This window comes from Nicotiana tomentosiformis, chromosome 6 (assembly GCF_000390325.3).
Source record: "Nicotiana tomentosiformis chromosome 6, ASM39032v3, whole genome shotgun sequence".
In the NCBI taxonomy this organism is placed as follows: domain Eukaryota; kingdom Viridiplantae; phylum Streptophyta; class Magnoliopsida; order Solanales; family Solanaceae; genus Nicotiana; species Nicotiana tomentosiformis.
This window is the reverse complement of record NC_090817.1, coordinates 65,022,359-65,047,399: the sequence shown is the minus strand read 5'-3', so window position 1 is coordinate 65,047,399 and position 25,041 is coordinate 65,022,359. Positions and strand designations below refer to the sequence as shown.

General features: G+C 38.9%; 1 protein-coding gene across 1 annotated transcript; it reads left to right on the top strand.

The window, feature by feature from the left end:
- The first annotated feature begins 7,773 nt into the window (after nucleotides 1–7,773).
- On the top strand, nucleotides 7,774–8,235 carry LOC117275882 (uncharacterized). Its single transcript, XM_033655224.1, has one exon. The coding sequence runs from the start codon at nucleotides 7,774–7,776 to the stop codon at nucleotides 8,233–8,235; it is 462 nt and encodes a 153-aa protein (XP_033511115.1).
- Nucleotides 8,236–25,041: the final 16,806 nt, after the last annotated feature.

Here is a 25,041-nt window from a genome sequence, read left to right as displayed (position 1 = left end):
AAGTTATCGACGTAGCATTCAACTTTTTGATGAAGCATGTCATCAAAGATGTTTTGCATCGTGCGTTGGTAGGTGGCACCAACATTCTTCAGACCGAAGGGCATCACTTTGCAGTAATATATTACTTTTGGAGTTCGAAAAGTAGTACACTCTTCATCTTTTAGAGATATTCTGATTTGATTGTATCCGGAGGACCCATCCATGAATGACATAGCTTCATGCCATGTTGTAGCATCAACCATGAGTTCAATAATTGGTAGCAAAAAGTCATCTTTAGGACATGCCTTGTTTTGGTCTCGAAAGTCAACACAAACACATATTTGACCATTCTTCTTCTTGATAGGTACAATATTTGATATCCATGATGAGTACTTCACCTCTCGAATAAATCCTGCCCCGATGAGCTTGTTGACTTCGATTTTAATTTTTGGTACTAGCTCCGGTTGAATCATGCGTTGTGACTTCTTCACAGGACGTGCTCCACTTTTGATCCCTAAATGATGAACGGCTGCCTCAGGACTAAGAGGAGACATTTATTTATATGACCAAGCGAAGACATCTTTGTACTCAGTCAATAACTTGGAGTATTCCTCCTCCTCCTGAGGCGTAAGAAGCGCACTAATGAAGGTAAGGCGTGGATCTTCCAGAGTGCCTAAATTGAGTTCCTTAAGCTCATCCACAGTTGATTGCCTGCCATCTTCTAGTTGAGGGGGAGCCTCGTGTACTTCATCATCAACGTCAAGACATGAGCTATCTTCCACAGTTATGTGATAGGATGTTTCCACAAAGTCTGACTTTTCTCTTTGACTCCCTTGGATGGTCGACATGGCTTTTTTCTCTTTCTCTGCTTCTTTACGAGGATGGAAAGTATAATCAATGGTTCTCCTTTGTACCCTCAGTGGACCATCTGTGGATATTGACTAAATAGACTTCCTCTTCATATGTGATGGGAAAGCACTATAGATTTCTTTGTCAGCAACAACTTCAAAATGATCCCGCTCCTCATGGACTTGTTCCTTATGTTTTACCAGTATCTTTCTAGATGGTGACTTCCTTGTGGTTCCCAAGCGACAAAAGACAGAGGTCTTTGAGGTAGTGGAAACTTCCTTTAGATGTTTGGAAGATACACGTTCACCTTTGTGACTTAGCCTTCCAAACACCGAGACCCGAGGGGTTGAGCCTCCAATGCGATCAAACACTGAAGCCCGTTGTTTTATTTTCTTTCCCTTAACTTCCTTCATCTCCTCTACTGAGGTGTGTTGTGATAAAGCTATCTATTTGATTCTCTTAGATGAAATTCAAAGAGGCTCTGCCAAATTGAATCCCAACCCAAACTTTGGAGTGGCGACGTAGTGCCCTTGCTTTCTCAACTTCATTTGGGACTCATTGAGCCCATGTATCTTTTCACCAGTGACTTCGTCTTGATGGATTGGAGAAGTCGTAACCCGACTTTTCAAGCAGTATGAAGGCCTTAGGATCAAAGTGACCTTGTATTTTATCAGCTTGGATATTGCCTTTAGCAGACTCACAAGTCACATATGGGATTTGTGTAATTGGTACGGTCATATGCTCCTTCAAATCTTGGATCACTATGTGACTCATTTGCTTCTTTATAGTACATTCCTGTTACAAAGGTTGCCCTTTCTTTCAACGCCCACGCGGAACATAGTGAAAAACTGGATGCTCCTTATCAGTCTTTGTTTGTATGTCATCTTCAGATGATGATATCTTAATGATGACTTCTTCAGTTCTTTTCTTAGACAGCTTGGTGGTAGTCCTTTGAGCCTTATTTTCTTCTTTTGAATTGACATCAGCTTCGTCGACTGATGATGGTTTCTCCACATTCGATTCACAATAATCTAGGTAGAATTTTGCATCTTCAAAGTATGACACTATCTTAGTTAAAGGATTGACGCCTGCATCAATTTTGATTATCTCTCCATCTCTGTACTTCAGACATTGATGCAAAGTAGATGATACCACTCCATTCTCATGAATCCAAGGATGTCCAAGCAGCAAGTTGTATGATGTTTTAGCATCTATGATGTGAATCAGGGTGTTTGACTTCATCTTACCAATGGATAATCCTATGCGGATCATACCTATGGCTCGTTGTCCTTCTTGGTTGAAACCTTGGATTGTTAGGTTACTTTTGGATAGCTCATCGATGGAAGTCCCAAGCTTTTTAGCACCATCTTTGGCATGATGTTGACAGCCGAACCATCATTAACAAGTATGTGATTGAGATGTTGTTCCCGAATGGACCCTATAGCGAACAAAGGTCTGTTATGTGGCTTAGACCCCAGCAATAATTCATCATCTGTAAAGGAAATTGTTGCACAACATGTGATAACTTTTCTGTTATCATGATGTTCTTGTGTTTTCATTGGAGGGAGCTCATCGTTGCTTTCCTTTTTTTTGTCAGTACTAGAAACTACATGAGTTTCACCAATGTGACCTCCATGAAGGAATTTTCCAGGAAAGAATTCATGCAATGTGATGGGCTTTCGGAACTTCGGCGATAAGGCACCATTAATCTTCTTGCTAATAGAAGATTTGATAATTCTTGGTGGTTGTAGCTTATCCACATCGCTTATTTTTGCTCTTGGCTTAGGAAGTGGTAGCCTCAAAACTTCTTGATGTCTTCATTTCTTATGAGTGACTAGAGTCCAACCCTCATCGTCTTTGTCTTTGGATTGAGTGTCCAGCTCTAGTGAAACTTCAAGAGTTTTCCCTGGAAGATCAACTTCAACGGGTTCGAAACTTCCAAATTGTAAGAAGGCGGTGCTTGACACGTTCTGCAACCTTGAACACTTCTTTTCCTTGAGTGCGATACTTGCATGATTTGCTTCTGCTGTTTCATCCATGTCTATGATGATTTTTCCTTCACTTACAAGAGCCATGATTTTCTCCTTTAGGACGAAGCATTTTTTTGTAGGGTGGCTAATGATGCGATGAAACTTGCAGTATTTCGGATCACCAAATTTACTAATTTCCTCATGCCTTTTTTATTCAGGGAGATCGATAACTTTTTTAGTCAGCAATTCATCGAGGATCGTGGGTACGTCTGAATCTGGAAACAGATAAACCTTCGCCTCTAATTCCTTCAAGGTTGGACGACGTTTCTCCTCTTTGGGATATTGACTCGGGGTCTTATCCTCCTTGACCTTTTGCTTAGTCTTGGCTTTCACAGAAGTTGATTTCACCGCTATAGATTCTTTGGTTTGGTTCTTTGATGCAACATTTTTCTTGAACTCCTTCTGATCAGCGAATGGAGATGCTTTTCCATGGCTTGCGATGATTAACTCCATGTTGTGAGCTCGCGTTGCAAGTTCTTCAAAAGTTCGCGGTTTGATCCCTTGTAGGTGTACAAAAGTCCCCAATGCATTCCCTAAAAGCACATCTCCACAACAGATATTTTTTGAAAGGCAATCCTTGCAGTCCAAACTTAATGCCCTCCAACGATTAATGTAATCCACCATAGGCTCATCCTTTCTTTGCTTGGTGCTTGTCAACTCTATCATGCTTACAGTTCTTCGGGTACTATAAACATAATTGAGGAATTCCTTCTCAAGTTGCTCCCAACTATCAATGGACTCGGGCTCCAAGTCAATATACCAGTCAAATGCGTTCCCTTTCAGCGAACGAACAAACTACTTTACCAAAAGGTCACCATGCATTCCAGCGTTGCTACAAGTCTCGACAAAGTGGTCAATATGTTGCCTTGGGTTTCTTTTGCCATCAAATTGATGCAGCTTTGGTGGTTGATAAATGGTTGGCATAGTTAGACAATCAATCCTCTTAGTATAAGGCTTAGAGTAGTATAATGAACTTTGTGATGGTCCTCCGTATTGAGCTCTGATGGTGTTTGTTATCATGTCTTGCAATGCAATTGTTGGACAGATAACGCCGCAACCGAAGTGGATTGATGTTCCCTTTGAATGCTAAAATTGGCAAGAAATTCCTCAACAACCATTTTTTGTGAGGTGAAGACAGGTGAATGAGGAGGGACGTGGCTTGACTCTCCAGATGCATAGGCCTCAAGTTTGTTCATGAGTTGAGCAGTTTGAAGGTCTTTGTCTTCAACGGATTTCTTCAAGACTTCTATAGTCTGTTCCATCATGGAAAAATTTTCGTCCACGTTAGTTGCGTCGGTCTTTAAGGCGTTGACTTTCGTTGAAACTGGAGAATCCACCAGATTCTCAAGTTCACCAAGGTTGGAGGTTGTTTGAGAAAGTTCGTCAAATAGCGAGAATGGGGTGTTGCTCCCAAAGATTGTGGTTGCAGACGTCATGTGAGATATGCTCTTCTTTTCCATCTCCAAGGAGGCGAAGTATTCGGATCCATCCAACCCACTAGCTTTGAACTTGCTTCGAGTGGTTGGGCCAACATGACTAAGCTCAACGGATGCGGCAACAGTAGTATCTTTGTATGAAACATCACACTTGAGGAAGGCTATTGTAGCAGTAGATATGAAGTTCGTAGTTTTCAACTTGCAAGAAGGAGAGATAAAGGGCAGAATGGGTCCCACTGGGCATGCCAAAATTTATTCGCAATAAATTTTCGTAGTCCGAAAAATAAACTGCAACAAAAATAATATGAAGAAAAAGAGATTTTATTGATAAATATTTGTGAGTACAATTCTATGTATCCCTTGATTCTCCTCTCTAAAATTCTCCGTGATTCGAGGGCTTGAGAAGCATCTTTCTCGAATGTAGGACGATGCAGACCTCCTTGTGATGTATTTAATCGCCAAGAATGTTCAGCAGCACTTTGTTGTTACGGGTTGATCTCCGGGAAGAACTTTGTTGATCACTCCTTTGTTGAAGAACTATGCACTTGGTGATTGATCTCTCTGTTTGTGGATGCCTTCACCAATTGCGGAATGTTCTTCTCCAACTCTGCATGTCTTGAGAGTTATGTAACCCCTCTATTTATAGTTGTAGATGATGGACAGTCCAACTACATATGTACTCTCTTGCTTGATTCTGATTGGCCCATGTCATTCTAGCCACTTGGCGACCTGTGGCTGGTTCTTGCTTTTTGACTTGGATTGCCACATCATTTAACACGTGGCACCATCGTTTAGGCTTGCAGTTTGACTAGATACGCCATGTCGCTTGACACATGGCATGAGTCTGGGCCTTAAGATGAAATGAACATTGGACTCGAAAATAATAAAATGGACTAATTTAACGTGTAAAGCCCAAATTAATTATTTAACCCAATTGAATTTAATCCAAATTTTGTATGGATTAGACCCAATAAATTATATATGTCTACAAATTATTCTCATAAACTTCATAAAGACTTCCTTTTCTACAATGCTATATGGTAGTTCATCAATAACTATCATCTCAATTAAAGCCATCCTAATCACTTCTTGATCAGATTTCCAAAGCGATTCTCCATCATTTTGGCAAGATTGAAAGTTTATCCTTGTTTGAGTATTATCTTTATCAATGTTAGGTGGGTATTCTTTGCATCTATTCAAATGACTTCTCAATCCTGTTGTTCCATTCATAGATGAATTAGCAGCATAAGCTTGCATACAATATTTACACCCCGCTTTACCGACCCCATTTTCCTGAAATTTATAAAAATGTTTACAAACAATAGATCTAGGTTCTATGGCTTTTCTTTTCTTAGAATCTTGAGTATCAATTGTGTTGGCATTGCTATCATCAGTAATAGGTAAGCTTTCAGTTGAACCAACATCACTTACTCTACTTTCATCCGCCATCTATACAAAATTAAAATAAATACAAACACAAATTGTTAAAACCAAAACACTAAATAGAACACTAAAAGCAACACTACAAAACACTACAAGAAACACTACAGAACACTCTATTAATTTTTAATTTATATTTTCCCTATGTTTTTATACCAAACAGCCCAAGTACTACCAAACAGACTCAAAATGTTAAAAGATTTTGCAAAAGATAATAATTAAATCTTAACAGATCCGTTTTGAATTTTTGATAAACCATGTTCACTCATAAGTTTTAACTATCCATTGATTGAGAGTATTAAGTGATACGGATTTACTATTTGATTGAAGCGGAGAGGATTTAGGCAGTGTCTCCATACCTCGAAAACCAAGGAAAAATGCTTAATTTTACAAACAAGTTAACCCTTTCTAGAACATATTATAGCCGGACAGTGTTCACCTTGGGTTTAAATCCAAAAAATTATAGCTCGCATGAATGAAGGTTAATAATGAAGAATGAAGAAGTTGTGAACCTGAATGAAGGTCAACAATGAGCAAACAAGCATTCGTCGAGGTCGTGAAGCTATTGTAGTTGTGACTCGTGAATCAGCAGCAGCCAAGCAAAGTTGAAATTTTTGAGAGAAGTCTAGGTTAGAAAATAAAAAGGGAAATGGGGTAAGAGCAGATACTACCCGTAAGTCTGCCTCTAAGCCTCTAAGGGATTAGGGAATTAGGGGTCTTGGTGCGTGTGCTTAGGTTTATTGGGCTAAAAAATAAAAATAATGTTGGGCTTGAACTAAAATATTTCGGTATACCGAAATATCAAAATATCAAAAACTCAATACCGTATACCATACTGAACTACCAAAATACCACAATTTCTGTACCAAAATATACCGAAATACAGAAAAAATCGAAACCGAAATACCAAATTAATTCGGTTCGGTTCGGTTCGGTTCGAAATTTAGTTTTTCGGATTTTATGCCCACCCCTAATTAAGAGCGGAGTAATTCATCGATCTCATCAGACCCTTTGGTGTTCTCCAAATCACTTTACTCCAGGAGGAGTGATAAGTTATGCGATTATGATTTTGATGAATTGTCAAACTTTATTGAGGAACCTGATACAATCAATTCCTTTACGCCTATTGAGACATATTTGTTACCTAGCCAAACTTTCAAGAAACCAGATAAGGAAACAGATAACGGAGGATCAGTTCCTCAATTATCGTACAGTCAACTCTACAATTGTAAAATCTGTCTCGCTGTACTGATTGGCAGCAGTGCAGCGACGCAACCGCTGCTGCTAGAGGCTAAACCAAAAGTTACCTATATCTTCACACATGCTCTATCATATTTAAACAACAGTATACAAGGTTTGACCTAACACTTAACAATCTAAAAAACCTATCATCTCAAGTGTCAGCCGTCACTATTTTCTCCAGGTGCACTCAACAACAAAGCTGCTAAAAACCAAGGACCGGATCCTAATATTGAAGATGTCTTGGTCCTTAAGTTTGTTGTGCCTTTGTCTTTTGTTCTTTACTTGTATTCCAACACGTCTTTCTAGAAGTATTTTGTAGGACATCATTTAACTATTATTATTTTGGTTGTTTGACTAGAATTAGTCAGGAATTTTGGTTGTAATAGAGTTATTTCAAAGGGATTACAATAGAGTCATTGTAAGAGGTAGGGGATTAATAGTTTAATTCCTAGATTGAAATAGGTTATAATTTGAAGTTTGTTTCAATTTAGTGGAGTTAAAATCCTACTGGGTAGGTCGTAATTTTAATCCCTTGAGCAGAGAGTTTTCCACGTAATTATCACGTGTTCGTTACTTACTGCTTGTTTATTGTGGGAGCTGATAGAGAACCTGGTTCTCTATACTGTTTGGTGGATCCTTAGTTTCTATCAATTGGTATCCAGAGCAGGTTCTTTCTAAAAGGTTAACATCTAAAAAGGATCTTCATCATGGTTGCTCTACCAAATCTCGAGGAAGGACAATTAACCACAAGACCCCCAAGATTCAACAGCAAGTACTATTGATGGTGGAAAACAAGAATGGATGACTTCATTATGGCTGAGGACTCAGAGCTGTGGGATATGATTTGTGATGGTTCTTTTGTTCTCATAAAAGCTGCTGGAGAGGGAACAAGGACTGTCCCAAAAACAAGAAAAGAATACCACGATGTTGATAGAAAGACTATTAAAAAGAACTTCAAGGCAAATAAGATTCTTGTTTGTGGCATTGGACCAGATGAATACAATCGCGTCTCAGCATGTGAGTCTGCTAAGGAGATCTGGAAAACTCTCAAAACTGCCCATGAGGGAACCACTCAGGTTAAGCAGTTCAAAATTGATATGCTCACTAAATATGAGCTTTTCAAAATGAAGGAAGATGAGTCTATTCAGGATATGCACACACACTTCACCTCCATTATCAATGAGCTACATTCTCATGGAGAAGTCATCCCAACAAACAAGCTGGTCCAGAAGATACTCAACGTTCTACCAGGTTCCTAAGAAAGTAAAGTGAATGCCATCACTAAAGCCAAGGACCTGCAGAAGCTGACCATTGATGAACTTATTAGAAATCTCAAAACCTATGAGATGAAGAGGAAGAAAGATCTTGAAAGAAGAGATCCCAAGAAGGAGAAGAGTCTGGTCCTCAAGGCTGCTAACAATGACTCAAGTAGTGATGAGTTGGACATGGCTTATCTCACTTGAAGATTACAAAAGATGGTTCGAAGAAATGGAGGTATTCCCTAGAGAAGAAGTTCTAGTAGAAACTCCAAAGGAAATGATTGCTGTCATAAATGTGAAAAGCCTGGACCCTTCATTAAAGACTGCCCTCTTCATTAGCAGGATCACTGTAAAAACACCACTAACAAGGTGGCCAAGAGGAACCCGATCCCTGATAGGAGGTTCAAAAGAAGAGATGATGCTGACAATATAGTGAAGCAAGATCTGGCTGCCTGGGGAGACTCCTCTAGTGAATCTGAAGGTGAAGATGATCAAGGAGATACATCCATGATGGCTGTTGAAAATGAATCATCAGAATATGATTCTATCTTTGCACTCATGGAAAAATCCGGTGATGATGAGGACAAGGAGGAAGATGAGGTAAATTTTCTTGATGTTCAAAGAAACTTGAAAACTTACTCTCAAAATAAATTGATGTCATTAGCAAATATTTTGACTGATGCTTATCATAACCTTATTAATGAGAAAAATGCATTAACTAAGGAAATTGGTAAGGTAGAACAGGAGAGGGATGATATGGTGGTTGTAATTGTATATATGAAGGAATAAGTGGAAGAAATAACTAGAGAAAATACCTTGTTGAAAAATCAAATGTAAAAATGGATGAACACCCCTAAGGGAAAAGAAGTGGCTAGTGAGGCTCAACTTGAGCTTGAAAACGAGATCAAAAAAATTCAAACAAGTCTTGCTGCTGAGCTTGTAAAGAATAGACAACTTCAGAAGGATCTAAAAAGGGTTAAAAATGATCTTGATAAGTCACTTTAATATATCCGGTCCTCTAATATAATAACATCTATTTACAAGAGTAATGGTGGAAACAGGTAAGGAATCGGGTTTCAAAAGGCTAAACCCCCCTATAATCCCCATAGCAAGTATATAACTGTGACTGATAATTGACTTTATACTCATTATGGTCAAACTGGTCCCTACATGGATTCTTGTATAGCCAAAATTCAGTCTCTACAGAAAAATAAAGTTTTTGTAGAAAAGAAGCCTACCGTTGAGGAATATGATTCTCTAAAAAAGAAATATGTGTTGCCTGCATGGAAAAAAGGAGTTTGATTCACCCATTCTATCATTACTAGGGACCCAAGCTGACTTGGGTTTCTAAGTCTAATTAGTAATTTTATGAGCAGGCTGGAGTGAGAAGTAGCAGTCAAAAATGGTACACGGATAGTGGCTGCTCTAAACATATAAATGGAAGAATGGATGATTTCCTCTCACTCAAGCCCTTCCAAGGTGGGAGTATGTACTTTGTAAACGGCAAGAAGGGCTATATTCTTGATGGTGGCAAAATTAGCAAAATACTTTCCCATGCAATTGAAAATGTGTACTACGCGATTGGTTTGAAATATAGCATGTTAAGTGTATCCCAAATCTATGACAAAGGAAACAAAGTGAAGTTCTTGTCAAAATCTTGCACTGTCACCAATCTCACAACTAGTGAAGTGGTATTGATAGCGAAAAGGTTCAAGAACTTCTATGTTGCAGATTTCGACTCACTAAATGGTGGTGATATAACATGACTAAGTGCCCTTGATGATGATGCTGAGTTATGGCACAAACGACTGGGGCATGCAAGCTTTACCTTGCTGAATATGGTGATCAAGAAGAACCTGGTTCGTAGGGTGCCCAAGTCAAAATTCAGGGATCATAAGGTGTGTGATGCCTGTGCAAAAGGGAAGCAGGTCAGGTCCTCATTTAAACCAAAGAAGGAAATAAGCACCTCAAGGCCACTGGATCTTATTCATATGGATCTTTGTGGACCTATGAGGATACCTAGAATAGGAGGAAAGAAGTACATCTTTGTGATTGTAGACGACGATTCTAGATTCACATGGACATTGTTTTTGAGGATCAAATATGAAACCTTTCTAGTATTTGTTGCATTTGTGAAGCAGATTCAAGTGAAGATGGGATGTCATGTTGTGAGTATCAAATCTGATCATGGCACTGAATTTGATAATGCCAAGTTTGATGAATTTTGTGCTGAAAATGGTATAAGTTGCAATTTTTCTGCTCCTAGAATACCTCAGTAAAATGGTGTTGTGTAGAGGAAAAATAGGACTTTTGAGGATATGGGTAGAACTATGTTGATCGATAATGGTGTGCCTAAGAGTTTTTGGGAGAAGCAGTCAACACTGCCTGTTACTTGATTAACATGTGTATGATCAGTTCCTTGCTAGACAAGACTCCCTATGAACTGTTCAATGGGAGAAAACCCAAGCTAACTTACCTAAGAGCTTTTGGATGTAAATTCTTTGTTTTGAACAATGGTAAGGAAGCTTTGGGAAAATTTTATGCAAAAAGTGATGAGGGTATATTTTTTGGTACTCCTCTCAAAGCAAGGCATACAAAATCTACAACAAAAGGACCCAATGTGTAGAATAAAGGTGCATGTGGTCTTCGATGAATCCCACAAATCAAGTGGGAAAGGGCTACATGACAAGGAAGATGAAGATGGAGATTTCTCAAAAGTATCGGGAAAAGCCATAGATATTGGCAATGGAAAGACTGATCTAATGAGTCATGTCAAACAAAGTGATGAAGAAGATGCAGCAAAACCTCCAGCAGAGACAGAGGAACCTGGTCCCTCTATCACCTCGACTGAAGCAGAGCATAGGGTTATTGATGTTGTTTCAGGTACTCCTAATGCAAGACAAAGTAGAGGAAGTCATACTTCTGTTAATGTCGATGATGGTTCAAATATGGAGGAACCTGGTCGTTTAAATTCTGAAGCTCAAGTATCAAACTGGAAGCACAAGAGTTCACATCTGCTTCAAAATATGATCACACCTTTAGATTTTGGTATTCAAACTAGATCTAAGGCAAGAAACATGTTTGCTTTTTCAGCCTTCCTGTTATAAATCGAACCCAAGAACATCAAGAGAAGTTTTGAAACATGTTGACTGGATAAATGCTATGCAAGAAGAGCTCCATAAGGTTGAGAGAAACAAGGTGTGGCACCTGGTTCCTCGACATTCAGGCAGAATAATGATTAGAACCAGGTGGTTGTTCAGAAACAAACTTGACGAGTTTGGAAATATAACAAGGAACAAAGTAAGGCTGGTGGTCCAGGGATATAATCAAGAAGAAGGGATTGACTATGATAAGACATTTGCTCCTGTTGCTCGAATGGAAGCCATCAGAATTCTCATAGCTTTTGCATCTCATATGGAATTCAAATTATTCCAAATGGATGTTAAAAGTGCATTTTTGAATAGATATTTGAAGGAGGAAGTATTTGTCAAGCAACCACCTGGTTTTGAATGTCATGAGCATTGTGAACATGTCTTCAAGCTTGACGAGGCTCTATATGGTTTGAAGCAAGCCCCTAGAGCATTATATGAGAGATTGTCCTAATTCCTTCTTGAGAATGGCTTCACTAGAGGGAAAATTGGCAATACTCTATTTCTGAAGAAAAGAGGAGAAATTTGTTGATTGTGCAAGTCTATGTTGATGATATTATTTTTGGTGCAACAAAGGATTCCCTTTGTGAGGAGTTTACAAAGCTCATTGGTAGTGAATTTGAGATGAGCATGATGGGTAAGCTAAATTTCTTCATTGGGTTGCAAGTGAAGCAGACCTCAAAAGGGACCATGATCAGTCAACAGAAGCGCATCAAGGAGCTGCTGAAAAGATTTGAGATAGAAAATTCTAAGACCATCGATACTCCCATTACAATTGTTACTCGGTTGGACATGGACGAACCTTGTTCTCCTGTCAATGAAACTATATATAGGGGTATCGTTAGATATCTTCTGTACCTGACGGCTAGCATGCCTAATATTATCTTCAGTGTTGGATTGTGTGCTAGGTTTCAATTAAGTCCAAAATAATCTCATTTGAATGCTGCCAAAAGAATTTTGAGGTATCTCAAAGGAACTCATGACCCGGTCCTCTTCTATCCCTTAGCAAACTATTTTGACTTGATTGGATATGCTGATGCTGATTATGCTGGATATTTAGTGGATAGGAAGAGTACATATAGAATGGCACATTTCCTGGGGTCATGCTTGATCTCATGGGGTACAAAGAAATAAAACTTTGTGACTCTTTCTACTGTTGAAGCTAATATGTACCTGCTATTGCACCTTATTTTGCACGAGTCAAAACAAGATTCAACTAGTGTTCCTTGTTATTGATGAAAAGAGTCGCCACCTAATATTTAAATATATACTAGGGTACCTATTTATTTATTATTATTCTATTAGTCATCTAACAGGTAAGATTTGGGTAAGGATTCTTGTTCTTCCAAGGAAAAGGTGTTAGACACCCCCTAAAATCTACTTGAGGTAGCTCCACAGGACTTAGACTAGGTTTAGAAATTAAGGTATTATATTCTACTTAGTTTAGTGCTTAGAATTTATGGCTTATTCTATGTCTTGTTTAAAGTCTACTATTTCGAAAGAAAGTTGTATATGTACTTTGAAACGAGAACATAGGTTTTATAAAGTTTGTAATTCGTAAAAAGGTTTTTTAAATGTTTACATATACAAACTTGAAAAGACTTGTAAAATGTGGATATGTTTTAAACACTTTGTCCTTTGAAAAACGATATGGCCATTTGTGTAACTTAGTGAAAGAAAAAACATGTTATGGGTAGGCCTACAAAGAATCGATTTCAAACCGGAACCATATTTTGAAGAAAATCTTTAAAGTCATTTGTTCACAATGAGGAGCTATGTTGATTCTGTTTGGTTGAAAACCAGCTTCGTAAAATATCCGTTCAGTTTTGAATCTTTTTGAAAGCGGAAATTGTTCCCATTTCAAATCTGTTCAAACTTCAAAGCTTCAATGAAAGGTGGTTAGCGTTAATAGAAGTGAAATCATACGTTGTTAGGAAAATCGAAAATACTTTGATAATCATGGCACATGAACTCAGATTCCATTTTATTATTTTTCCTATGGGGTTTACTTTGAGTATGTTTCCTACACAAAGGTATTAAAGGTAATCCAATAACAACTGTTAGTCATTAGAGAAACATATATACGTATATTACACATTAAAATAGTAACGTAGTGAATTTAATAAAAGACAAGAGTAAAGAGCTGCATTATTGATGGTTTGGTCCCAGTATTTAAGCAGGCCCAAGATCTCATGCATGAACAGTGGACACGACAGGGACACAACAACCCATGATCACAACAATGGGCTTAAGCTCTAGATGGGGGCTCGATAAGCCCAATTTGAGTTCACCGCGTACAAAGAGATGAAAACAATTAGTGACCATCTGTGGCCCAATAGAATAAACTAAACTATATAAATATGACTAAGATTGCAATAAAATATCACAAGGTCCAAAGGGACAAGACTGTGACTAATAGACACTAATGCCAACTTTCATTTGCATTAATCCTAAGATGATTAATGAGAATCAATGATCAAGAGCTTAGGATAAGACTTCATTCATGGACAAGGTACTCTTGGAATCCATGGCACTTCAGAGTTCAAAAGGGTCTCAAGGACCCCGAGCAGTGCTTGTGTCAGGAAAGGGCACCTCAACCATAAACAAAGTCCTAACTCAAATACCCTTGGTCACTCATACTCACTCTTCCCCTAAGGTTTAGATACAAATGAGGAATCCACTTAGCAGCAGACACAAAAGTACGAAGTTCAGGGGCTATAGAGAATGCAGGAACATACTCACATAAGAAATCATACCATTATCCTTAGAATCAAAACTCAGAATATAAAGGTCAATCACTGCAGATATTAATAATGCCAAGGAATGTTGAGCATTCATTTATAGCATGTATTAGAGATTAATCATAGGTGCAGAACAAGAAGATTTTCAGAGTAACCAACAGTAGACTATCTCAAGTTTGAGATACTGAGTTTAAATGATCCTAAAGGTCGGGAAAGCATGCATATTGACTTCTTTGGTTATGTTAGCAAATTCAACCTTATATGAGTCCATAATTAATTCACAATCAACCATTTAAACTGTATTTAGGACAATCAAAAGTTCACACCTATAGTTAAGTCCTCACTCTACTAGGTATATGGACTAACAGTCCTTTTTAGATTTTCCTAAAGAGCAACAATACCAACAGAGGTACTTATATAGGTAATAAGGTCAATCTTAATCTAATCCAAACTTAGTAGCATGATAACTACCCTATTAGGTTCCCCATCCATATTCACATTAGGTTATTAAGAGCCAAGATATTCAGCCAAACATAGTGCAGTGTTAACTCAAAACATGGCAAGCAAATATCAAAGAGTTTTCCTTAAGTTCATAAGTGATAACAACTAACCTTACATTCCAAATTGTATGTTGTTAAGCTATCAAGATTCAACTTCTTCTTTATAGGATAATACAGTTTTAAGTGAAGTATATGAGAGCACAAGCATGCACATCTCTTAAATGAAAGACAAATAGGAAGTTTTTTAAAAACAATACCTAAGTGTAAAGGCTTAACAGAGGATACTCGAATATGTACACAATGATGTTTCTAAAGGACTACATATAGCAGATGAGCAGATGATCTAAAACCAGACTAGTATGTTCATTATAGAGGTTCAAATCATAAGAACAAGAAAGTTTTATATGTATTAAGTAGACATGGTTCTAGTAGCAGATCAATCAATCCAGGCAAACAGATTAAGTGTGATAATATAGGTATCATGGTGAAGTTCAGTTTAGATATATTAATAGCATTGTTAATCCAAGAGATAATATAGCACAGATGCAACAAGTATATCTCTTAACAAGTCTTTTTAAGGAAAAATTAAGGGCATGGATTAAACTAGGCTAGTAAACATAGTAGTAGCTGATTAGAATATATATAGAATCACCACATCCTTTAAACTAACCACATAAATTCATTAAAACTTAGGTTAATTACTTTAGAAAATATTTATCCAGTGGAGTTCAATAAGTGTTTTAACACAAGATAACTAGCTAACATTTGAATGGTTATAGATTTGCAGGGAACCATTAGTTCTAATAATAAGACTAACAAGTGAGAGCAAAACATGGCAATCAATCACAAAACTAGTAACACATGTACCAAAGAGAGACAATCAATAGAAGAGAATGTGATAAGCCCAAAACACACAAATAAATCCAAAGAGAGGGGAGGTCAGTGAACACTGACGTTCTACAGAGCAACAAACCAAATGAAAGGTTTTGTTTAGCTGTTAAGAATGCATATTCGAGCTCGGACAGCGAAGAAACTCAGAACCGGAAAAGAAAAAGGAAACTCAGTGAGAAATCTAAAGCCTTATAATTCTTTTAAGTATTTTTCGTTTGTTATATTGGTTCTCGTTTGTGTTAGGTGAGAGCAATCAAGCCACTATTTATAGTGTCATTCAATGCCTAAGGTCCCAGCCGATTTAAAATTTTAGTGGAAGATGACGATGGGGTTGATGATGATGGGGAGGGAGTAAAAATCGGTGAAGAACAGAGGGAAAAGTACAAAATAATTTGCCTGGGCACGAGGGTGGACTTTGAAGACAGAAAACCGTCGAACAAAATCTCAATGTCAAGAGGTCACTACGTTTGACCTCTGGACAAAGAATAATGATGATGATGCTGAAGAGATGACCATGCATTCCATGGATTTGAAAGATCACAACAGAGATGCAGATGATTTAAAATTTCACTTTAGGTCTAGGGTTTTTGGATTTGGGATTTCGAATTTGGGTGACGATAATGGAAATATACCAGTGGGATTCACGGCTTAAGGGGCAAACTAGATGATTTGAGGTGGAATCTTGTAACCTTGCATGAATTTGTGCAAGGTCTGATGATTGATGATTCATGGCATGTGAGAGAAAGTAGAGAGGAAAGAAAAGAGAGGTAGTCATGTAGGGGGGAATGATTTAGGGTTTAGGAGCTGTCTATTAGTTAAAAACGGGAGATGGAACGCGAGCTGTTGGGTCGTTGGATCAACGACTCTGATTTTTTGGTGGATTAATATTGATAAAAAGATTAATATGGAAAAAATGGTGACCATAGTATTATTGTAATCCAACGGCTAGGATGAGATCTAGTAGGCATTATAAATTAAAAGAAAAATGGAAATTAAATGTAGACCATCAATCAATTGGATCAACAGTTCAGTTGCATGTTTGTTTCTTGTGTGAGTGACATTGGAGAGATTACATGGCGGGTTTTGGTTAGTTCATATGGGTGGAGGAGGATTGTCAACATGGAAGGAGAGGGGTGGATCTAGACCGGGTCAAAGGGTGTATTGGGCCGGTTTTGATTTAACAAATGGCCATATTGTGTTTAATTAGGCATTTACAATTGTAGCCTTTTAATCTTTTAATCCCTTTAAAATTAACTTAATTAATTCTAATTAAATAAGATAAAACTATAATCATCAAATACACTATAAAATACTGTAATTAACTAATTATTTATCAAACACTTTATTTACTAAATTATGAAATTAATTTCGGATTAATTTAAATAATAAGCGAGTTAATTAAAACTCAAAGGTTACTTTTTAAAATTAATTGTAAAACTTGGGTATCAAAATATAGAGGTTATTTTAATAATTTCAAAATAGTAAGGATAATATGTTTTATAATTATATAATACTGAATTATTAATTTAACATTATTAACTACTAATTTCCTATTATATCTATATTAAAATAGGTATTATTGATTAGAAAATATTTTCACCACATTTATTGCAAATTATTAAGCATAAATTATTTAATTTTAATGGGGAGGGTCAAAATTGGTCATCAACAGCTGCCCCTCTTTGACCGGAGACAATAAAAGAGTTTTCTTGCAAAAACATTGAACGAAGATCAATTTTGTCTCGATTTTAGGCATGTATTGCAGGAATGGCATATGGATTTGAGGAAGATTATGAGTTGTAGGATTAAAGAAAGATTATGGAAATGTTCAGGTGAATTTAGGGAAATTGGGGTCGAATTCTGGCTTTGAATCGCCTACATACCTCGAGCTTAATGAGGATCAGTCCTCATGTAGTTCTGGAAGGATGATTTGGAGAAGGCGATGCTTGTAGGAGTTGCCCCAGTATCATACTATGATTATGACGATACCGCAAGGTGAGAAGATCTTGAAACTCAAAATGACTTTACGGATTGTAGCTTGATTATGAGACTAGAAAGATTTGATGATTTGGAGTTCTACTGATCGTATTTGAACTAGAGTTAGGATCCTTGGCCCGCTTATGAGATTGTTGTCCCTCATAGCATTGTGGCTTGGTTTGCTGCTTAGAAGAAGTTCCACGCTGTGATGTTTGATCCTGTAAAAGAAAAGTACACACATACCCATACATCGTAATGTAGATATGATGTAAACAATGCAGGAATGTTGATGTCTGGCTGCCGGCTGGCCGTTATTTGGGGTTGGGATGACATGATGTTTAAATCTTTTGCCTCTAAGCTCTAGAGCATTATTTGGGATGACGGGGGTGGGCTTTTGAATTTGACTTGATTGTTAGTCGGGTTGTGTACCATTCCGCAACTATCGGAGCACTAAGTCTCCACACGATGGGAGTATCTCCACGCGATGGGAGTAGTTGAATTGAAATGTTAAATATCCCCGCATGATGGGAGTACCTCCGCGTGATGGATGTAGTTGACTTTGATTGTAAAATATCTCTGCACGATGGGAGTATATGACTCAAAATGTAAGATGCATGTAAGCTGCATAAATACAACATTAAAACATTAAAGATAAAACAAAGAAATAAAGGAGCATGCCTAAGAGATACTCTTGAATGCGAAACTAAATTGCGATCGTCGATCGGCGGAACATATGGAGGAATAGGATGGTCCCTCCTTCTATTTGCGAAGTTGGATACAAAATTTGCAACTATCTACTCGAAATCTCCGATACGGAGAAGTGATAATGCGACCTGTGCGAAGTGCTCTAGTTGGCGAAGCGAACAATTTGCTATATACAGGGCTTCGATTGGCGAAGCCGGCGACTCGATATTTACAAGGTGCTCCGATTGGTTGAGCAGACGGTTTGCTATATACATGGCTCCGATTGGCGGGTTCGGTAGCTCGTTATGTACAAGGAACTCCGCTTGGTTGAGCAGATATTTTGCTATATACAATGTGCTCTAATTGTATCGAAGACTTAGTTCCGAATACCTACAAAGAATTAGGAGTTAGTCCTTAACGATATGAGAAAATTAATTGAATAATAATGAAGAGATAAGGGCTCGTGAGATTATGGCGGGTCCGTCATTGTTCCGAGTATGCCCCCACCATTCTTCGTTTCCTGTCGGTCCTGCGTTCAAAGAAAAATTCTTAGTAGAGGAGGGTGGGGTCGGTTTGTGTTGATCGTAGGTGGAATGATAAAGTTTTCTAAAACATTTTTAAAATTGTTCGTTTTTATGGAAAGTATCGTCGTTCTGGATTATGACATGTTTAGAAGTTTTCTCTGACACGAATGTTGTTTCTGGATGGCTATGTCTTGTTGGTGATGATTCCCGGAGATGCCTCTGATGACATAGCTTGTTGCTGTGGTGACTGCATCATAATCTAAACAAATGCATTACAAAGGCTTTCTTAGGGTTATAATCGAACCTTTTCAGGTTGCCCACATATCCAAACACAATCAGGTCTAAACGTAGTTCAATGGTATTAAAATGATAAATGAATTATGATGATGACTAGCCTGACTAAGGCAGCCTACGTATCTAAATGGAATCAGGTCAAAACGTAGTTCAATTACAATAGATGCAAAGTGATAAAAAATTGAAATGAAGTGGCCGAATCTGACTCAGACTTCCTAGTATCCAAATAGAATCAGGCAAAATGTAGTTCAATTACAATAGATGACTGAATCAGATGTGGATTGCCTACGTATTCCCGCCAAAGGAAATCAAGTCGTGGCGTAGTTTCGAGTACATACAAGATGATATTTGGATTTTCTATTACAAAATGAAAAAGGAGAGAATGGAGAGACCGGCCCCTACATGGGTTGCCTATGTATCCCACCGTGGGAAGTCAGGTTAGGCATAGTTCTATTATAACCAAACCCTAATTCTTCTATCTTCAAGTGTAGTATCTCTTTATTGCGTCTGAATTGATGGGCTTCGTGCTGATCCTTCCATCCATTTCTGCTAGGATCTATGCTCCTCCCGTTAACACTCGATGGACTATATAAGGACCTTGCCAATTTGGAGCGAACTTTCATTTGGCTTCTTCTTGGCGAAGGAATATCTTCTTCAAAACCAACTGCCCCGTTGTGAATTGCTGAAGTTTTAGCTTTTTGTTGAATGCACTGTCCATCCTATTTTGATACAGCTGACCATGGCATACTGCGTCCATTCTCTTTTCATCAATGAGCATGAGTTGCTCCTGCATGACCTGTATCCATTCCGCATCATCTAACTTGGCTTCCTAAATGACACTCAAAGATGGTATCTTGACCTCTGCGGGTATCACAGCTTCGGTACCATATACCGACATATATGGTGTTGCTCCGGTGGGCGTTCTCATAGTGGTTCGGTAACCCAATAAAGCATAGGATAGCTTTTCGTTCCATTGTCCGTGATTGTCCGCTATCTTTCATAAGATCCTTTTGATGTTTTTATTGGCCGCTTCAACTGTTCCATTCATTTGTGGCCTGTAGGCTATGGAATTATGATGGACGATTCTGAACTTCTCGCAAATCTCCCTCATGAGATCGCTGTTGAGGTTGGCTGCATTGGCAGTGATGATTGACTCTGAGATCCCGAATATGCAAACTATGTTTTTACGGGCCACCCTCTTCATGAAGACTTTGTATGCATAGGCTTTACCCATTTGATGAAGTAGTCGATGGCTACTAGGATTAAGCTATGCGGCAGGCTCTAAAGGTCCAATCACATCCATTCCCCAAGCAGTGAATGTCCAAGGAAAACCCATTACATTCAGCACATTAGGTGAAACTCGGATGAAATCCCCGTGAATTTGACACAAATGACACTTCTGCACATAACAGCTACTAACGCTTTCCACGGTCATCCAAAAGTATCTGGCTCTTAAAATGTTCTTGGCTAAAGTGAAACCGTTCATGTTAGGTCCGCACGTTCCTGCATGTATCTCTTCCAGTAGTTTGGTCGCTTCAGTGGCATCCACATACCTTACCAGACACGAGTCCGGGGTCCGCCTTTATAGGACTTCCCCGTTAAGGAAAAAGTGATTTGCTAGCCTTCTAAGTGCTTGCTTCTGATCACTGGTGGCCTTCTCTAGGTACTCTCTTGCTTCAAGGAACCTTTTGATGTCGTAGTACCATGGCTACCGTCCGGCTCTTCATCTACATGAAAACACTACGCATGCTGATCTCGAACCTCTATCTTGATGAGGTCGATGTAATTCTTATTTGGATGTTGGATCGTATATGATAAGGTTGTAAGAGCATCAGCGAACTCATTCTCAATTTTGGGAACATGTTTGAACTCAATCTTGGTGAATTTCTTGCACAACTCTTTCACGCAGTGCAGGTATGGAAGGATTTTGATATTTTTGGTGGTCCATTCGCCTTGAACTTGATGTATCAATAAATAAGAATCTCCTATGACCAAAAGTTCCTTGATGTTCATGTCTACTGCCATACTAATTGCGAGGATGCATGCTTCATATTCTTATTCGTGCAAGGAAACCTTATCTTAGCTGAAGCCCGATAATACTGTCCTGACTCAGAAATTAGGACTGCCCCAATCCCTACACCTTTGAAGTTTGCTACTCTATCGAAAAACATTCTCCTCCTTGGGTATGACTCTGCAATGTCCTCCCCTGCAAATAACACTTCTTCATATGGGAAGTATGTAGTGAGTGGCTCATAATCCTTGTCCACTGGGTTCTCTGTGAGATGGTCGGCTAACGCTTGTCCCTTGATAGCTTTATGTGTTACGTACACAATATCGAACTTGCTAAGAAGAATCTGCAATTCGATCAACTTTCCTGTAAGCATCAACTTCTGGAAGATGTACTTGAGCGGGTCGAGTCGGGATATAAGATGTGTGGTGTATGCCGACATGTAGTGGCTTAACTTCTGAGCAATCCAAGTCAAAGCGTAGTAGGTCCGCTCTAACAAGGTGTATCTAGCCTCATACGATGTAAAATTATTGCTCAGTAATAAATAACTTGCTCCTTCCTTCCAGTCTCGTCGTTTAGTCCCAACACGCATCCAAATACATTATCCAGAATAGACAAATATAGTAACAACGGTTTCCCAGTTTTGGGAGGAACTAACACTAGTGGATTTGACAAATATTCCTTGATCCTGTTCAAAGCTTTCTGACATTCTTCTTTCCATTCTGTAGTGGCACCCTTCTTTAACAACTTGAAAATGGGTTCGCAAATTACTGTTGATTGGGCTATGAACATGTTGATGTAGTTTAATCTGCCAAGGAAACTCATCACGCCTTTCTTACTATTAGGTGGTGGCAAATCTTGAATAGACTTGATCTTTGAAGGATCCAATTCTATCCCTTTCCTGTTGACGATGAAACCTGACAGTTTTTCGCGGGGACTCCGGATGCACATTTCGCAGGATTCAACTTCAAGTTGTACCTCCGCAAATGTTCGAATAACTTCCTCAAATCATTCAAATGCTCCACGCTCTTCTAATATTTGATGATGACGTCATCCACATATACCTCAATTTCCTTGTGGATCATGTCGTGAAAGAGGGTCGTCATGGCCCTCATGTAGGTAGCACCAGCGTTCTTGAGACCAAATAGCATGACCCTATAACAATAAACTCCCTATGGCGTAGTGAATGCCATCTTCTCTGTGTCTTCCTCATGCATCAGGATCTAGTGGTACCCGGCAAAACAATCCACGAGTGACTGTAACTAATGCTTTGTGCAGTTGTCGATAAAGATATAATGTTTGGTAGAGGAAAATCATTCTTTGGACTTGCTTTGTTGAGATCTCGATAGTCCACACATATCCTAATTTTCCCATCCTTCTTTGGTACCGGTACGATGTTTCCCAACCATGTAGGATAATTGGTGACTCTCACCACATTTGCCTCTATCTGCTTGGTGGCTACTTCTTTTATCCTCAAACTCAAATCTAGCTTGAATTTTCTGGGTTTTTGCTTAACTGGTGGTCTAGCAGGATCGGTGGCCAGTCGGTACTTAATCCAGGCATGTCGTCATATGACTAAGTGAACACATCTATGTATTGTTGGAGGATCTCGACCAACTCCTCTTTCCATTCTGCCTCTAAATGGATGCTGACTCTAGTTTCTTTCACATCTTCTTCACTTCCCAAGTTGATTACTTCTATTTCTTCTAGGTTGTGCTTTTTCTGGCTCTCTAACTGCTCGATCTCTTGCGGGAGGTTTTCAGGCATCATGCTCTCATTGTACTCCTCGTAGTCTGGACCATCTTGCCCGAGGGTTTCGTTACATGTCATAATCGTGGAACGCATATTTTTATCGATTTGATTACTGAAAAGAAAAACTAAGTATAAGTAAGAGCTAAAAATAAATTTGCAATAATTTCAAGAAAGAGGCTTCTTTTATTTCATTAAAAGGAACATCTCAGTGTTCAAAGAGGCAATTGACAAAAAAAACACAGGCACGGTTCAGACCTCAATTGACTGTGCAAGTTTTCAAAATTACTACAATTCCACACTACCAAGACTCTTGGTGAACCAAAGACGTACTGGTGGTCTAATTCTGCAAAGCCTCTCCTGTTTCAGCATCCTGAATGGTTGGTGTCTTGATATCAGCTTCCTCACAACATTCCTCGAATATAGCCACTAACAATCTTCCCATTCCATCAATGATGTCATCCTCTAGTGATGAGCTCTCACCCGGACCCGGAACATGCTCTGGTACAAAAGCCTTCTTCCCTAGGTTATCGGTGTAAGTCTCTCCAGTTGTAGGTTGATATCCCAAACTAGCGGTACCCTTCTGCCCTTATAGCTCAACCAGCTATGTTATCCCATTAGATTGGGCTCCCAGCCTGGTCCTCGGTCGTTACCCGTACTTCATTATCTCTCTCATTGCCATATTTGATCTGTATGGCAGCTGTACATCCAGACTTTACTCATTATTCTCTATTTTCATGGTCTATATGATCTCGACCGCATGAAAGGTGACCCCATCTAATCCTTCTATGAAGGGGACTGCATGTTTTAGGTAAGCTGGCTGGCTCCATTCACCCTGAATTACAATCTCTTGGCAATCTCACTGGAACTTCATACATTGATGGAGAGTGGACGGAACTGCCCCTTACATATGTATCCAGGGTCTTCCTAGCAACATGTTGTATGTGGATCAAGTATCCATTACTTGGAATAGTATCAGAAACTCAACCGGTCCAATTTGTAAGGCTAAGTATATCTCTCCAATGACATCCTTCAGCGACCCATCGAAAGCCCTTACTCTCACATGGCTTTCCTTCACTCCCTCAAATGAATACCCAATTCCCGTAGTGTAGAGAATGGGAAAATGTTGACTCCAGACCAGAAGCTACGCGCAAATTCTCATTGGATCTCGGTTGTTCTTAATAGCGATGGATATTCATTTAAGGATCCTCTATCAATAAGCACTCGAGATACCACTTTATCCCCACACTTGACTGTGATGTGCAGGGCTCGGTTATGATCCATACCCTCTACAGGAAGGAAAACTTTATGACTGTCGGAACTTATCAGCAGATCTATAATGTTTAATTGGCATCTTCTTCCAAAATTCTGCCACCTTGACATCTATTATGTTTCTCCTCTAATTCTGTTCTCTACTCGGATTTCCTCAGTTTATCTCCTCTAGAGCGTAAAACCTTCCTGACCTGGTCATCCCGTGAGGACCTACGGAATCTGTTATTTTACCCTTTCTCTTCTGCTGGTACATCCATGGAACTATTTTGTATTCTCGACTTCCCTCATTCCTGATGGCGGCAATGGATCGTTGTTGGTACATCTGGACCATCACCGAATGTTTCAACTATATAATAATCAACAGAGTCTTTTGGGGTCAAACCATTGCAGCCTCGACATTCCTAATTGTGGTGATGGTTCCCTTCAGATCATAATCTTCGTCCAAATCAATCATGTTAGCTCCTTGATTTCTATGGTTTGGTAGTGGGTTACAATTTACATTTGGTGGAGCCGAAGTACATTGGATGGCTCCATTCTTGATCAGCAGCTCAATCTCATTCTTCAGCCTGAAGAAGTCCTCAGTATCATGCCTATGAACACCTGAATGGTAGGCACAACGCTTGGTTGTGTCAAACTATTTGGAAGGTTGGTCGGGAATTCTTCGTTCCACTGGGTATATTAAACCGGCTCTTCTCAGCCTTTCACACAATTGGGCTAAGGGTTCAACAATCGGGGTGTAGTTTCTGGAATTTCTTTCTTCGAAATTTAGGAGTGGGCATAATGCATAGGCGGGTCGATTTTGATGGGTAGTGGTTTGGACTGGAGCATATGGTCGTGGTGGGTTTGGATTTACATGCGCGCGAGGTGGGTTGTATTGAGGTTGGGTGTTATAGTATGGTTGTGTGTTGTATACTGGAGCATAGGTGGGTTGCTGTGAAGGATGGATGTTCATGGGGTAAGAGTTGTTTCTGCGGGGTAGATTGGACTGATAGTAGGGAACAATTGCTGATACTTCTT